The sequence below is a fragment of the Trichoplusia ni genome, chromosome 2 (assembly GCF_003590095.1).
Source record: "Trichoplusia ni isolate ovarian cell line Hi5 chromosome 2, tn1, whole genome shotgun sequence".
In the NCBI taxonomy this organism is placed as follows: Eukaryota; Metazoa; Arthropoda; class Insecta; order Lepidoptera; family Noctuidae; genus Trichoplusia; species Trichoplusia ni.
Window position 1 is genome coordinate 11,017,418 of NC_039479.1, and position 17,280 is coordinate 11,034,697.

The 17,280-nt window shown below is 36.6% G+C and overlaps 2 protein-coding genes across 2 annotated transcripts; one reads left to right on the plus strand and one right to left on the minus strand.

Annotated features, from left to right (window-relative positions):
• Positions 1–104: 104 nt before the first annotated feature.
• Positions 105–13,625, minus strand: LOC113507059 (WD repeat-containing protein 19). The gene is made up of 21 exons (XM_026889915.1): positions 13,408–13,625; positions 13,012–13,169; positions 12,320–12,544; positions 11,690–11,900; positions 11,201–11,481; positions 10,745–11,004; positions 10,203–10,423; positions 9,398–9,520; positions 9,120–9,319; positions 8,548–8,748; positions 8,064–8,275; positions 7,871–7,958; positions 6,907–7,104; positions 4,024–4,908; positions 3,743–3,851; positions 3,213–3,362; positions 2,606–2,699; positions 2,358–2,467; positions 1,729–1,896; positions 1,273–1,349; positions 105–1,192 (listed from the first exon to the last, which is right to left on the minus strand). The coding sequence occupies exons 1-21, from the start codon at positions 13,420–13,422 to the stop codon at positions 1,081–1,083; spliced, it is 4,098 nt and encodes a 1,365-aa protein (XP_026745716.1). The 5' UTR covers positions 13,423–13,625; the 3' UTR covers positions 105–1,080.
• A 934-nt stretch (positions 13,626–14,559) lies between these two features.
• Positions 14,560–16,746, plus strand: LOC113507070 (probable arginine--tRNA ligase, mitochondrial). Its single transcript, XM_026889925.1, has 3 exons — positions 14,560–14,763; positions 14,851–15,937; positions 16,180–16,746. Exons 1-3 carry the CDS (start codon positions 14,749–14,751, stop codon positions 16,677–16,679), a joined length of 1,602 nt encoding a protein of 533 aa, XP_026745726.1. The 5' UTR covers positions 14,560–14,748; the 3' UTR covers positions 16,680–16,746.
• The last annotated feature ends 534 nt before the right edge of the window (positions 16,747–17,280 follow it).

Below are 17,280 nucleotides of genomic sequence, written 5' to 3' on the forward strand. Positions count from 1 at the left end.
ATGAAAAATTAAATGTTTCATCACTTATTTGATGTTTTATTTATTTCATCTCCCTTTTATTGCACACCATTTATTGAAATTAATAAATACATAAAAGAGTCCTTATTTGCCATAATACAATTTTACAAATTAATTTAAAAATAATAAATGCACAAATGAGTCATAAAGAATTTAACCATACATAGTTGGTGATACAAAATAATTTCTTCATGGATTATAAAAAAAATACTATTCGTTTTACACCTACACAATATTCTAAAACTTATTCAGATCTAAAACAGTAAATAACGGACGGAATGGATTAATTACAACATTATCACATACAACAATACAATAAATGTCACAACTCTTATCTCAAGGCGTTTACGAACAATATCAAATTAACTAACCTTGTAGATAACGGGATCTTAAAAGCTTATCTACGGACGGAGAGCAAACAACTTTGAACCTTATGACGATAAGTATAAAACTTATTTAATTATCTCGATGTGTCGAGGACACGATTGCTTAATACGCGATAAGAGCACGTGTTAAGGTAATATTAACACGTTTTAATGAATCATTTTGTCTATGAAAGGATTATCTTTTAATATAAATAAACAAAAGAAAATGCAACTTAGGGTTTGCATATTTTAAATGTCTATTCGAAAAAAAAAAGAAATATTCTAAGGCCCTGACTGAAGGGTGGGCAAGTCTTGTTATTGGAGACAATCCTTATTGAAGTGTAGCGATTTTATACCCCTATTATTACTGGCCACAAAAAATCATGATATCCATGGACATTGACGACTAAATTGTGACCTTTTACTGCCTAACTTCTATTGTTATATTATTTTTTTTAGTTTAAGGTACCACTGATTTAAAATAATAAGAAACCCATTTTAATACAGGTCAGGAATGTAAAACCTCTAGCGACACAATATTCAGTGGAATAATTTCATACACTAATTTATGCAATGAGCGTTATCATAAAATCATAATACTAACACAAACTAACAAGTATATATTTTACGGTTTTCTTGCTAAACAAATAACAATACTCAATATAATTCGACACTTACAGTCACACCATTTTAGACCTTACTGTGACGTGTTAAGATCCATGTATGCAGCAACGTCGTCAATCTTCACGAGTCGACGGTAATCCACGTTTTCACCGCACATAGGACACTTGCCTTCTTCTTGGAGGATCCTGTATGAAATGAAGGTGTTTAAGTATTCGGTTTATTTTGGAAACAATGTTAGCGTACTTTAAAGTAAAATGTTGCTTACTCAACGAATTCCGTCATTATAGCTGGGAAATCACATTCTGGACAAGCAGTGAGATCATCCTTTACAATATGCAGACCCTGTGGGATAAAATAGTTAACAATATATAATATTTTATTGTCAAGCAACTGAATGTTAATTCATAGTAGGTTTAATCCACGTGTTATGATCAGTGATAAGTGGTCACAAGTAAGACTTCTCCTTAATATCACCTAAAAATTAGCTCCACCTAACTTTCAAATCACACGCACAAAGGTCATGTATTGTAGAAGCGCCATTTTGCTCAGTTTACTTTTTGTTCCTTGCGCCTTTCAAATCGTAATATGGTAAAGTGGTAAAAGTAGCCCAGCTAACTGAAACAATCTATTAAAGAAAACTGGAATCGAATTTGCAGCATTGCACCTCTCCTATTCATACAATCAGGTAGACTTTGAATATCAATTTTCCAGCTATACCCACCGTAGCGAGACAGAAGGGCAGGTCTGCCTCGCAGTTGGTGCAGGTGAGGTCCGCCACGGGCAGCGCGGCCCCGCAGTGCGGGCAGGGCGCGGCGGGCGCGGCCGCGGGGGGACCGCGGGCCCCGTGACGGACCACGCTCTCTATCTTCTTCACGTACTTTGGGTCGATCTGGGGTAGAAACAGATACCTAAATATTTAACCAGTGATGTAGGCGATAGATCTGACATGACATAGTCTATACATTCACTTAACATGAATTTATCGCCGAGTAAATAAGTGAAATGAAGTATTCAGTACAAATGAACTGGCCAAAAACGTCGGTTTTTCTGTATTAATTGCACCGCATGTCAACCTGAATCCAACTTGACAGATAGATTACAGTTGAAATGCGGTCCGACCGTCTAAAGCCTAATGTGTGAAGGCTTTATGCCCTGTGTGGAAAAAACGATAAAAATAATTTAGGTCAAATATTAACTTCGAAACTAGATATAGCTTGAATTGCATAGGATCTCAAAGTACTTCAAAAGCTGCATAGTGGCTCTGAGTAATAGCATCGGGAAGCCTAGCTACTACGAGTATTATACGCTACAGTCACATTTCAAAGAACACATATAAATAATTCAAATAACCTGTGATCTATATTCCGGCTGCATCAACACCCTTGCCCAGTGGTACGCTTGATGCTTCAATCCAGCGCGACTGCACTCGATGACTGTCGATGTCAATATCGACACTTGATCTACAAATAAAGTGTATTACAGTGAACATTACGTAGAAACTTTAATATTGCATTTAACTTTGAAAGGAATCCGTTAAGGTGGTTGAAATAATTGTCACTGTTGTGTGTCTAACTGTACGTATTTCCGTTGTCACTTACGTTGTGGTGTTGGAAAGAAGGTGACGTCAGCGGCTGTTCGCAGCAGCAGCCTGGCAGCTATGTCGTGACGGCCACGCTTTACGTGAGTGCGTACCTAAGCAACAAAAAGTATTAGATATCAAAATGCAGTGAGGCGTTCATATTTATCTGATGGAAACTCGCCGCAATAGTTATCATATTATAGGAATTTCACATAAGTTTTAGTGAACAGGAGTTGCAGTACCTACCTCTAATACCACAACTCTATGCTCATGGTGTGTTTTTTTCGAAGTATACTCCGTGCTTAGAAATAAACCATTATAAAATAAAGGCGACATCAGTGATATGATACCCATCTCCAACTTTGCACCGGCACGAAAAAACACAACCCACAACGGACCCAGAACAGAATAACCGAGTAGGGAGAGCATCCAAATTCAACGAACTGAAACGTGTAGTATTCAACATAGAGCACCTTTGAAATTACAGTCTCACGATGGACAACCTCTAACAGTAGAAACGTCACAGGTCAGTCAGACTAGCGCCACCTAATACAACTTCTTTACAACCTGTCAATACCAGCCCGCAGTTCCAGCTGCTCAGGAGCCCTATATCGTGTGGTACTCACCAGTATGTAGGAGTGCAGCAGCGCGATGGCGTGTCGCATGTCGCGCGGCACGGGCAGGCGCGAGCCCCGCAGCGACACGCACATGGCGCGGACCACGTCGCGGGCCTCGCGGTACGCGCCCGCGCGACACTCCGCGCCTGCTATTATCACCTGTTATAGACGAGATGGTTTAGTCCTCGTCATTCTTGATATATGTATACGGTGGATGATCGATGTCAGGAGCAGAAACAGGGACAGAGGGCCAGAAATATGGAAAACAGTGACTGATCAACCACGTTTTGTGACCGTCAATAATACGCAAAAACAGTAATACACATATTATCAAAAAAATGGTCCGTGTACAGGCTGCCCACACCCCATGATTTTATACATATTTATTCTATTATCATCATTGTTCTAAAATTTTCATCGTTTTGTAATTTAAGTGACGGTCAAAACTCAGTGTTAGAAAGATTTAGTTTCTAGTTGATATCGTCTTGGCACGGCAACATGCGAAGAGGGCGTAGCATTTATACCAAACAAAAACTTACCGCAGTCTTCGCAGCCTCAGTAAACTGTCTTTTCGCCATATACAGCCGGAATAAGTGACGAGGTTCACGAGGTGTACCATCTGTTTCTCCCAAAAGGAACTCTATTAACCTTAAAATAGAATAACTTATTCAGTATTTATATCCTACTCTTAAGAATTAAAATATATTAAGGAAAACCTCGAAGTGTAAAAATAACTGCAATATTTTGTTTTTTATGAAGGTATTAGACCGCGCAAATTACTTTTTGTTTTGTTTATTTTACAATAGATTATTTATCTTACCTCCTAGTCAACCTTTCGTCATCACTAGCAGCGGCCGCATCAATGGCAATACCAATCGCCTCGTTCTCCTCTTCCTCCGACCCTCCACTCCTCAACAAATGAGACATCGCCTTGCTATACTCGCCGGCATGGAAATAAAACTTCCCCGCCAACAAATGATTCTTCTCCCCTTCAAAATGCAAGGCCAGACTTTTGAAATCTTCGGGCCTTGCTTGAGAAGTCTGTATTAATATTTCTCCATACAAATGTAGCTTCCCATTCTTTCGCGCCAATTGAAAAGCCTCATCGTAACATAGAGACATGACTAGGAATTTTATAGCGGCAGTGGGATCATCACTATTTTGAAAATAGTTTGCGACCATTTTTGCACCTTGAATGGACTTAGTTTCTTGGACTAGATTTACAGCCTCATCAATGTCGTCCAATTTATCTAGATTCAAGCGTATAGCTGCCTCATAGTCTTGAGCTTTGAGGTAAGATTTGAGAGCGTCATGGTACCTGCCTTCAGCTTCTTTAGCTTTAGCGTACTGTATGTGAATGCTTGGAGAGTTGATTTTCGGTAGTAAAGCTTCGACTTTGAGCCAAGATTTCAGTTTGATGTATAAGGAAGCGGCTTTTTCTGTGTTCCCTGCGTGGTCGTATAGAGCTGCCGCGTGGCTGTATTGTTTCTCTTCTTCGAGTAACTGTGCACATTCCTTGACGAGCATTATATCGTGCGAGTGTTTCATGGCGGTGGTCAGCCCTCGCATGACGTCGCCGCATCGTATCGCCATACGTGCGATGCCCGCTTCACATTTTTCATTGTGTTCCTTTACTTTAATGTCATCTAAGTCTTCTGTTTTAAGGCTTTTCTCGTAGTTTGTTAGTGCTTCGTGATAATCTGCCCTGTGGAGTGATAAATAACGTATACGTATTGTATCTAAATTATGTAGGGAAATGGATAAAATCCAGATTGGTAATTATAACTTAAAAACGAATGAGCCCATTTTGATTTTTTGCAATCTTTGTAATCTTGTATTCGTCCTAAATAGGAAAATAAACACATAAAAACAATATAATTACTATTTTTTATTATTGGGTCGGCTTGTTAAAGTAAGGTGGGTGAACCATGGAAGGCCACGCTCCTTTGAAGGCCAAACATTGAAATGTCGTAGTTATTGATATGTTAAATCTTTCTACACACGCTAAGATCCATCTAACTTACGTTGTCAAAACAAACGTCGTCGTCGTCGTCGTCAAAACTTAACTGTTTCTGTGAATTGTTGTATAATGTCGTATTTATGGTACTAAATTAAAAAAAAACAGTTACCTATTCCAATATTGAGTGTTCCTAGGAAAGCCGTTGGATCTTAATAAGGCCAATGAAAAATTTGACGGTTGGCCTTGCTATGGTACATGGGCCTTACTAGGAACATTAACGAACCATGAACACAAGAAAACTATTTTTTTACTTATGAATACGTACTATGACAGTTAAAACAATGCATATTATTTTATTATTTTCAACCAAAAAGAAAACAAGTTCTTGTTGCTTACAGTTCTTCAACGGACGAATAATTACTAGGAAAAAGTCATAGTCATAATTGTTAAGTTTGGCCTTCTTAGGAAAATTTTTGGATTTCTTAAGCACGAACCCAAAAGAAGGAGTTTTTATTTTAATTTAATTATAAAACGCATTGGCAATTTATTTGATGCCATTATAATACTCATTACTAGTATTTTTAAACTAGTTCCATTAATATATTCTTAGTTATAGAATGGTATTCAAATAATGTTCATTCAGATTTTTATAGATGATAAGAATATATTAAACATTTAATATTTAGCTTAAATGATAGAGTTTATAACGTTGATTTAGTAAAACCGGATATAATTAACATTAAAACTCTATTTTTAAGTTTAACGACTAATGTATAATATTGGCCTTGTTTGTAGCCGTGTTGCATGCAAAGCCATTTGAAAGCCCTTAATAAAACTTATTACAATTAGATATCGAAGAAATACGAAACATTAGAGATTTTGTAAAATATTTAATCGTTTCTACAGACTTTTGTCCATAAGTAAGGTGGGTGAACCATGGATGGGCGTTCTAACGAATAATCATTATTTATATATATATTTATAGATATATAAATTAGATATATATATATATATATATATATATATTTATATCTCTGTAATATATATATATATAAATTACAAAATCTCGAATGTTTCGAGATTTATTCAAAAATTTACTACTAATTGCAACAATGTCGTATTTCTTCGATATCTAATTGTAATAAGTAACAGTTTGTCAAGTTCGTGTAACACAACCATAGCGCGATTCAGACAGCTATGTACAGCGCCATCTCTTGAGGAGAATGATTAACTGCACTTAACAAACAGTTGAGGGACTAGCCGAGCGATTTGTCGACTTACCCGTATAAAGAGCGCGACTGCAAACTAAACAAGTGATTTATAGTGTGTGTGTTTATTGCATTTTTGCATACTTTCATAGTATGTTAGTATTTTCACATTTTTCACTATTATAGTCAGTCACACCTGTCGAACAATCCTGCTGCCCCGGCAGGACTGAAACTACGCGATACGTCATAAATTAATAAGTTTGACATCTTTATGTAATGAGTTTATGTAACTTGAAGGGCATTAGATCAGCAAGCTGAAGTGGCAAAGGGCTGGCCATATTGACCCCAGAGCTTAGATAACCTTTGGGGAAAACGAGTTCTGGAGTGGAGTACGCGGCAAATGTAGTTAGGATGTCCTTAGGCACGGTGTACGCAAGATGGCAGGAGCTGGATACGAGCAGCCGAAGATAGGTCTGCGTATCCTATGTCCAGTCGTGGACGAATATGGACTGATGACGATGACGAAGGGTATTACGTGAGCTCTAGATGCTGCGCCCTGTGCAGCGTGATGTCGTGCGCGCGGTGCGGGCAGGCGAGCGCGGCCAGGGCGGCGGCGCGCGCCCAGTCGCCCTGCGCCGCGTGCAGCTCCAGCGCCGCCAGCGCGCCCGCGCCCGACGCCTGCAGCCAGCGAGCCGCCGCCGCGCCGCGGTTCAGGCACGCGCACAGCGTGCCGCTGGACATTATCACACAACACAATTGTAACGTCTTTCTAAATCCAATATGGCGGAACATCCAAGATGGCGGATAATTTTCTTTTATACGCTCCTACAATACACCATATTGTAGGTATCAAATGAAAGGACTTGTATGTGTCATCACCTTACATTATTTTTAATCAGTTATTTTCCAGACTTAGGATCCGGTGAAAAATAAAAAGTATAAATTAAAATTGGGGGTTAAAGTTAAGGCCTAGGTTAAGGCCCTTCCCTTCACTATTTATGGATTTATGGTAATATACATAAATCATATGCCAAGTGACGTAAAAAAATCACTTAGATAATCCATACTTATAATATAAATGCAAAAGTATCTGAAAACTACTGAAACGATTGTTATAAAATTGGTACACGGATAGCAAAGAGGCTGAAAAAAGACAAAATCTACTTTTTAGCTGAAAAAAAAGTTTGGAGGTGTGTAATGGGCGGTCAAAGTTTCTACAAAACTTTTTTTGGAATAGTCTAGCCCATTGTAATTTAGCTCCAATCTTTTTTATTTAAGGAGAAATATGTGCGCAGCGGTTTTTGGGTATTTTGATTTTAAGGGTAATGGATGAATTTATGGTAAATGGGTACTTTTAACCCGGCATTTGAACCGCAAAACAGTTGTTAAAAGATACAAAAAAAATGTTTAGACGTGAATTTGCCATTTGTTTTTCATATTACCCAGAAATTTTATCCCACTTACAAGCAAAGAAAACGATCATTGCAATAAATCCTCACCACAGTATTGATAAATCCTCAATATGCGAAGCGTCTTCTAAAGCCCAAACCATTGCAACATCGCTTAGTCTTGTGTAAACTCGAATTGCTGTTAGGAAATAAAATAAAATCAATATATTATAACCGATTTAAACATTATTTTAGTTTAATTAAATAAGACTATTTTAACTATTTTCATTTTCCAAGTTCTTACCAAACTCCACATTAAGCTCCGCTATGGCCGCCTCGCCCATCTTCCGCCACAGCTCGGGTTCGTCGACGGCATCACAGAATAACCAAGCCTCACTGAACCGCCTCAACGCTAACAGCTTCTCTATATGTCGCCGTTGGTTTGCCAGACGCTTTTCTGTGTCGGCGTCAGCGAGGCCACTCGTGTTGTGCGAGTCTAAGGCTAATTTTAGTACCCTGTGTAGAACATAGCAGTTATTGTGTTTAGGGAATTCTCTTTCCCGGTTGACCACGATATGACAAAAGTTTCCGATACCTTATGATTTTAATAGCTATGCAAACTTGGTACATTTCTTTCTTAGACATCGTTAATAAAGAAGGAAGAAGAAAACAATACAATAATTATGGTTTCCACCAAATCAATTTGATAAAAACATAGGTTGTTGTTGTCCGAAAATTCAAGGCAAATTTACTACTGCTGTCAAAATCAATTTATAACGTCTACTTACGATCCCCCGCTAGCGTAACAGTAAACATCTCCAGAGAAGAGAATCAGCGGTATTTGTCCGGCCAATAGCGGCGTGACGCCGACCAAGTCCACATAGGACCCGTTGATGGAGTTCGCCGCGTAGTAGTAAGTCTCGATCGCTTCGTCCGTATATATTATGAAAACGTTGCGGTCGGAGAGGCAGATGTCCCAAATTATGCCCCTACAATCATGATCATTGGCTAATATTGTTTTTAGCTCTTATTGCGGTTATAGTGTACAATACAAAGCCATTTAGGTACATTAGTATACCCTATATCGGTTTGTGTCTTACTTATGTACGTATCTTTTTCAAGAATATATGGACAATGAAGAGCATTATATGTTTGTAATTTTAATGGAATTATTGTATATACAGCCTTATGTTTTTTGTCACTTAAATAAAGTGTGGGCACAAAACTACAAACACGGCTAATGCATCATCGAACTCCGAATGGTAAAGATCCAGAATATTCTAAGTATAACTTTTGTAGTAGTTTACGCTGACGTAATAATACAATGCACATGAATCATACATATGCAGGGTAAACGTACCTTACATCGGCAGTGGCAGTTCGGTTAAGTGCGCAACAGTCGTCAGCTGCGGGGCAGTACACGTGCACGCGGCGTCGCTCATCCGTAATGCAAGCTCTAGCGCCGCCGATGTCGCAATACACGCCACGAATGCCACAAACATGCTTGTAACGCACGGCCGTTCGCCATTCTTCCACGCCAAAGTATTCTATATGACCTTGCTACAACATCACATAGACGAAATTAATAAATCTTTGTGACACTAGACAATGTCATATTTTATTAATTATTATACTTACATCAGTAACAAATATAAAGAAGTCGCTTGTGAGATGTATGTCGACAATTTTTGCTCCTTGCATGTGCGGCTCAGGAAATAGCATGGCTTCTTTTTCCGGCTGCGAAGGGTCAGCTTGATCGATCTATTAGATAAAAAATAGAGTATTTGGTAAGTTATTTTGAATTAATATCGGGGAATCCAGATGTCGAAAAGTTAGTTTGTAGAACTATGAACGGGCCAAGGCCACATCCTTGTAGAACACCTTGAAAAATCTTCAATGATAAAGGTATACAACGAACTGTGGATATACGACAACAATGCGATTTGATTTAACAATCTTGGAAAAGAGATATATGGTTGGATATATTACAGTCTTAATATTTTGAATGATATCCCACAGTCCACTATATCGAATGCTTGAGTTCAGTCACCAGTGGAGAATTAAAACAAAGTTTATGCCTTTTTATAGTAACTATTAAATGATGATTAATTATTAAATGATGCAACGGTTTACTCACTCGTATCTATCGAGAGTGCCGGACTAGTTTCAGACCCAACCGGAGTCTTTAATCATGAGCTGACGCGGCGGGGTTGCGGGCAGTCCCGATAAATACGAGTGAGTAAAGCGTTATAATCCTCGCAAATTGTTAAAGTGCAGGTACTTTGTCACATTAAAGGGCAAATGACGTCATAGTGACGTAAAAAAGCCGTATTAAAAAGAGCGTGCTATAGAATTAAACTGTCAATAAACGACACTAAAATGGCGGAAAGGCGCACTAGCAATTTGCGGGGATAGTACATGATTGAATAAAGTGTACGCTGACCGCGTGCAGCATGGCGCGGCCGTGGAAGAGCGCGGCGGCGTAGTCCCCGGCCAGCGTGAGCACGGTGGGCGGCGCGGGGTAGTGGCGGCGCGCGGCCGGGCCGCCCGCCAGCGGCGAGAACCACGCCAGCGGCCCGCGCGCGCAGCACACGTGCGCGCCGCCCAGCGCCACCACGTGCGGCTCCGTCGGCAACGTGTACGTGGCCAGCGCCGTCGGCTCCGCTGGACAACACGCGGCGAACAAACAACAATCATATACGGACAAAATTCATGATAATGTCCTTAAATGAGACTCAGTTTTTAGGTCAAAAGACACTCGATGAATCTTGCGATTAAGCATCTGACTTCTATCTATCCGTAGAATTTGAAAGAAATACTCATCGGCATCTCCAAATTCGGTATGGTCCTGCTAACTTACTGAGATATGATAAATAATAAATTTTTAATTTACGAAGAAGAATAAGACTGAAGCTGAGCCTTTATCCCTAGTTAGGTTCTGAACAAAATGGAGCATGGCTAGTATGGCTACTTGTTCTTACTCACATTTGTTAACAGGCTCAGGTTCATCACCAACAGCAATACATTGATACACAGTAGCTTCAGTGAGACTTGTAAGTGTGATGACCCTGGTTCCATAAGCTGCATGAAGAGGTGGTAGGGCTGTCACGTATACGTTAAGGTACGCTCGCCCAGCCGTGGCCAGTAAGCGGCCGTCGGAGCTCCACGAGCAACGCTCTGCACCGCCCGCGGGCATTACCGACCCCGATACCTCGCCGTTGTTCCAAATGGATATTAATTTTAATCTGTAACATTAAATACATTGTGTCAGAAATTCGTCTGAGATAAAAATTGTATTTCCAATACAAGTCATAATTTTTATTAACATATGATTTCAAATAGAATATATAGCCTAGATTTTTTCTAAGTCCTTTTCGACAATTCATTGCAAACAATAAAGCTTGAGTTCTATAAAACAATTCAGTAATAACGTCCACATACTGTCCATCACCACAAGACGCCGCCAACCCATTGCACACAGCTACATCTGTTAAATTATCTTTATGATTCTTCACTTGAAACAATTCTTCTCCAACCTCTTTGATATGAGTAGATATGGCTATTATGAAACCAGCACTAAATCCTATCAATATGTATCCATCTCCATACCATTTATAAGAGACTATGGAGCCATAGCGTTGTTGAAAAGCCAACTCTATTGGGTTCTCTGGGTTAAGCAGGTTGTAGAGGTATAGTGTCCTTTTGCCAACTACCAGGCTTATCTGAAATAATAATTTTATAATTAAAGTGAACATGAGTAAACCTTTAAGAAAAATGAAAAATTGGAGACTGTCTTAGGAGAGTAGGAGGAGAAATATTTTCTCAGGCTAAAATACAGAACCAATCCTCAAAACAGGCAAAAACACTAGTAGGTATAAAATTAAACCTACAAGAGAGGTTTGCTGAGTTCTTATTATAATATCAACTCACAGTATTTTCCCCAGAAACTCTTTCATCAGTCTTCATTTCAGAGAACTGCAAGTCGTTAGGTGCATCCCTTAATGATATCATCCTTAATGTGTCACCATCAGAGTTATTGATAGACAGGCTCTTATCCTCAGACGCCAACACCAATATACTGTCCTTGTTCCAAGCAGCACAAGTTATCTTTTTCGTGTGTTTACCTATTATTGGTATTCTCCTAAAGTATAAAGTTGGAACATTAAGACCAGTTATTTAGTTAGTTAGGTATATTTTTATTGTATTATCATTTTCTCTGTTGTTCTAGTAAGATTATATGGCAACCAGAGAATTGTTTCAAAAGAGGCTAGTCAAAAGACTAATTGTAGACAATTAGCTAATTTGTTCTATTTTTTTTAACCAATCAGCTAATCATTTCATCATTAACTAATTTTACCATTCATACTTCTTCCAGAATTCAAAGAATTCATTTAAATTTGTTTCAATTCATACAAATATTTAATCATTATTTTGAAACAAATCCAATATTTATGTAGATTTTATACTCATAGCTTGAGCTACCTCATAACTTCAACCATTTTTTTAGTATACGACTTTATTTATATTATAATTTATAAAAAAAAATATCAGTGTCAATACTTAGTGGTGTGATGATTATAGAGGGCCAGATTTCCTTTCTGTGTGCCAACAGCAAGCAGTGGCTCCCCATATGCCCAAGCAATACACGATGGAGGTTCCCGAAGTCCAGTCTCTATATTAATCCTCTTATTTGCATGACACTCCCATAGGAGAACTGTGTTGCTGTTTGGGGTAATTATTGCAAGATAATCACCATCATGATCCCATTCCATACCTGCGCAGAGACTGGAAAATAATTTGATAATTATTTTTAATGAATTTGTAGTTACCTTGTACGTCTATCCTGTCTATCCTTTGAAAAATAATTGTTATATGGTCTTTATTTAATGTTTGCAGTAAGATTGATATGCTCGTATCGTTGTAACACAATATTTGCTAATCCTTTTGACATTTTAACTATTTGTAAAAGACTTCTATTGTGGTTTATCATTTGAATATCAGTTTCCACATTTTAATATTGAGTTTCTGGCCACTTCTTCTAAAAGGGAATGAGATTTAGGAACCACACACTAAGAGTTACTAGTTGTTGAAGGTAAATTTTTTTTAGCATTTATTTTTGGTCTATGAGGATCAAAAACTTTACGTTAGTTTGAAGGAATAAAAACTTCTTGATTTTTAACCCTTTTACCTATGTCAGTTAAGACAAAGGCAGACAGTAATGTTTGGTATATATTTTGAAAAAATAATAGTACCCCTGCAACTTCATTCTTTCGAGTAGTTGCCCGCTCCTATCATGTATTGCAACCGTTGCATCCGTTCCAGTGGTAGCCAGTAGTGAGTGGGATTCTCCTTTTTGCCATAAGAAGTAAAGCTCACCGAGCCCATGGGGTTGCTCTATCGTGTAGAGTAACTGAAATATTGATAAAAAGTAATTTAATTTTTTTACTCAATTTTCTACAATGACTTAAAAATATAATAGTTTATGAGAGTTTCTTCCAGTTTCTTAGGAAGCTAAAATTAAGTTTAACTACAGTTATAGAATAGTTACTATTACAGAATATTATATTATTGAAGTTTTTGTTAACTTCAAAAAGCCGTCAAAAAGTTTCAAAGCAATTGTAGAGTTATAAATTGGAATTTCAACTTACTTTTGGGGCTGTCATTTTGAATATTCTTATATCCTAAACTCAACTTAACATACTCAGTAGTATTTTTAAAAATTTGTTACAGAATTTGACAAAAATGTTATGTTGATGTTGTTAGTTCATTGCTCTTGGTTGCTAAGCAACTACAATCATTCGTTATGAACTAAAAAATATAGGTTTAACAAAACGAAAACATACAAAAAACATATATTTTATTATAGTATGATTTCTGATTATCTTTAATTAATTTTGTAAGTTGTAAATTGAAGAAATGGTTAAAGGAATCATAATACGATCAAAAGTATTTAAAGTATCAAAACTTTTGAAGAAACTCAAAAAACCATCCACAGGGTTGCCAACTACAATTACGTTGAAATAATTCTCGAACGCAACTTGGTGTGTTCGTCGTGTAACAATAACAATATAACCGAATCTGATGAAGTATCATCCTAAATAATCAAACGAACGTTTCAAAATATATGCAATTCATATATTTGAAAGGAAAGAACCTTTTTCATATTAGTAAAATATAGTGTGATCGTAATAAAATATTAAAGTATGTACCTACTACACGTTTTTTAAATGTTAATATGACGTTTAAAAAACACGGACTTGAAAAAAAAGGCATTAAAATGGTTATAGAATACGTTATAAAATACTATTAAACATAACCCATCCATTACTGGCTATCTTAAAATCTCATGATTATTTTCTTCAAGTCCAAGATTCTGTTACTGAATTCGTAACTCCACCACTAAATTCTAACACTCATACATATAGAATTAATAAAGTTGTATTTCTTTATCTGAGCTAACACTATTAATGAAATAACGTTTAACATTAAGTAATACTCAATATTCGCTTTCTTTTTCGAATTGATATACCTACCGCTCTTTATTAATTGGTCAAGTTTATTATTGTTTGGTTGCGTATTATTGTCCTTATGTTAAAAAATATATTTTAAATAATTCTAAAACTTAATGAACATGTCAAAATGTTATTTTGATCCTAAATCTATCACTGAAACATGGTTCAAGCCATGAGCTAGGGCTAGTGCATGAAGTTTTTATCTTCATCATCTCAGCCTATCGCCGTCCACTGCTGAACGTAGGCCTCCCCCAAAGAGCGCCAGTTAGAGTAAGAAGTTAGAAGTTTTTATACCACATTAAAAATATTTTTCGCATCAATTGGCAACACAGTGGCATATTAAAAGTCAACCTACACTGTTGCAGCAGGTTGTACTGTTCAACTTTCTAAAATAAAATGAATTGAAACAACAACTTTCTATTACAGACCACTATAATTACTAAACTCACAACGTCAAGTAATATCAAAATACAAATAATGTTGATCGACAAGGTTTGTCATTATGTTTTACAACCCAACTTTTTGTCTCATTTGTATTCAAAATTAAAAATACTTTTACACAGATATTTATTGTTACAGATACTTCCTCATACTGTAGACAAAAGCAGTTTACTTAGAAACTTGAAAAATGTAAACATTTTGTATAGACACAATGAATGTAAATATACAGTTCAACTTGTAAATGATATTAGCCTAAATTGTGACAGAGATAGAAGCAATAGCGATTTTTCATTTAGTGTAGATAGAGATACGTTTCTTCAAAGTGTACTAAAAGGTATTATAACACCTGAAAAAAGGCAACATGTTAAACCAAAGAAAGTAGTTATGGACTTTAGTTCTCCAAACATTGCTAAACCTTTTCATGCTGGGCATTTAAGATCAACAATTATTGGAAACTTTATTGCAAATATTAATACATACTTTAACAATAAAGTAACAAGAATTAATTATTTAGGAGACTGGGGAACACAGTTTGGGTTATTGCAATATGGTTTGAAAGCAAAAAACATTGATATTAAAGATTTAAAGACTGACCCTATTCGAACATTGTATGATGTTTATGTATATGCAAACAAACTAGCTTCAACCGATGAAAATGTACAACAAGAAGCCAGAAAGTACTTTGCAGATATAGAGCAAGGCAGAATGAATTTAGACAGCTGGAAAAATATCAGGGAAATAACTGTACAAGAGTTAGAAAAAGTGTATCAAAGGCTAGGAATAAAGTTTAATGCTTACCATTGGGAGTCAGACTACAATGGTGGAAATATAAAAGGATTATTGGATATGTTGGAAAAAGAAGGAATTATTAAATCTGATGAATCTGGCAAGAAAATTGCTACAATTAATAACAGAGATATAACTGTATTAAAAAGTGATAATTCAACATTATATATTTCTAGAGACATTGCAGCTTTACTGGACAGATATAAGAAATATGAATTTGATAAAATGCTGTATATAGTAGACAATGCTCAAACTGACCATTTTGCTGCATTGTTTGAACTTGTTGGAAACATCAACAAGAAATGTACTGAAGGCTGTGAACATATCAAGTTTGGTAGACTTAAAGGCATGAGCACTAGAACTGGGAATGTAGTGTTCCTGAATGATATACTAGATGAGGCTAAGAGGAAAATGCATGAGAAGCAGTTACTATCAAAAAGTAATATTATTTGATTTTATACATATAAGTAATTTTCCATATTTCATACATTATATCAAGAAGCCTGTTCTACTGGGCTAAGCTAGGCTAATCTCACTCTAAATTTGTTAATCATCTGTAGTTGTACATTATAGATGGCAATGCTAAGCTGAAAATAATTGTCATGTTAAAAAATATATCTAAATCATTTGCATGGCCCATGAATAATTCAACATTGTAATATAATCATTATAATTTTGCAGATACACGGAGTACGGCTATGAATGAAGAGACATGTGACATACTAGGGACTTCAGCAGTTTTAATTAATGATTTGAAACAAAAGAGGCTTAAAGACTACACTTTCAACTGGGATAAAGCCCTCCAAAGTGAAGGGGACAGTGCCATCAAACTACAATACCTTCATTGCAGACTTTGGAGCTTAGAACAAAACTGTGGAGTCTCCCTACCAACACATTGTGACCCAAAATATTTAACCGAGGAAATCATTGGTGAAGTTACTGCAGAACTAGCTAGATTTGAAAATGTATTAAATAAGTCATTAGAAGAATATGAAGCATGTATATTAGTTAACTATTTATTTCGCCTAGCTAAATATGTAAATAGAATGTTTAATGAACTGAAAGTAAAAAATGTCGACCCTGATTTGGCAGCACAACGATTACTTATCTTCTATTGTGCAAGACAGACTGTCAAAACTGGTCTAGAGATTTTAGGTGTAAGACCTCTCAAAGAGATGTAGATGTACTTTGTAAACCTAGATATTTGCCATGTATAGAATGAGTCAAAATATAGTCTTTTCCACTTTGTGTAGTGTTTAAATTTCACTTAGAATGTACATAATCCCTACTAATATTATAAATGCGAAAGTAACTCTGACTGTCTGTTACGCTTTCACGTCTAAACCACTGAACCAATTTTAATGAATTTTGGTACAGAGATAGAGTTGACCTTGAGGAAGAACATAGGATAGGGAGGTTTTATCTAGAAACGCGATATAACCGACCTCGAAGCGGGCGAAAAGCTAGTAATATATAATATTAATCAGTAATGGCTTCTTGGCTGCTGCCCTGTGTCTGACATTTTGTCCATACACAAAATGTCAGACAGGGATTTTGTATTTTTAACAAGCCAAATCCAATGTTCAATTAAATACCAATAAATGTAGGTAAGTAAGTATAAATCTGTTACGGGTTAGTGCCAAACTTATGTTTTCAAAAATCGAAAAAAAAATATTTATGCAATTTTGCCGCAAATCTGCCTTTTTAAAGGCAAGAAAATAATTTGAAAGATTCGATGTTTCGTTAACAAAAACTTAGTCTATTTATATTTTATCCCTTGAA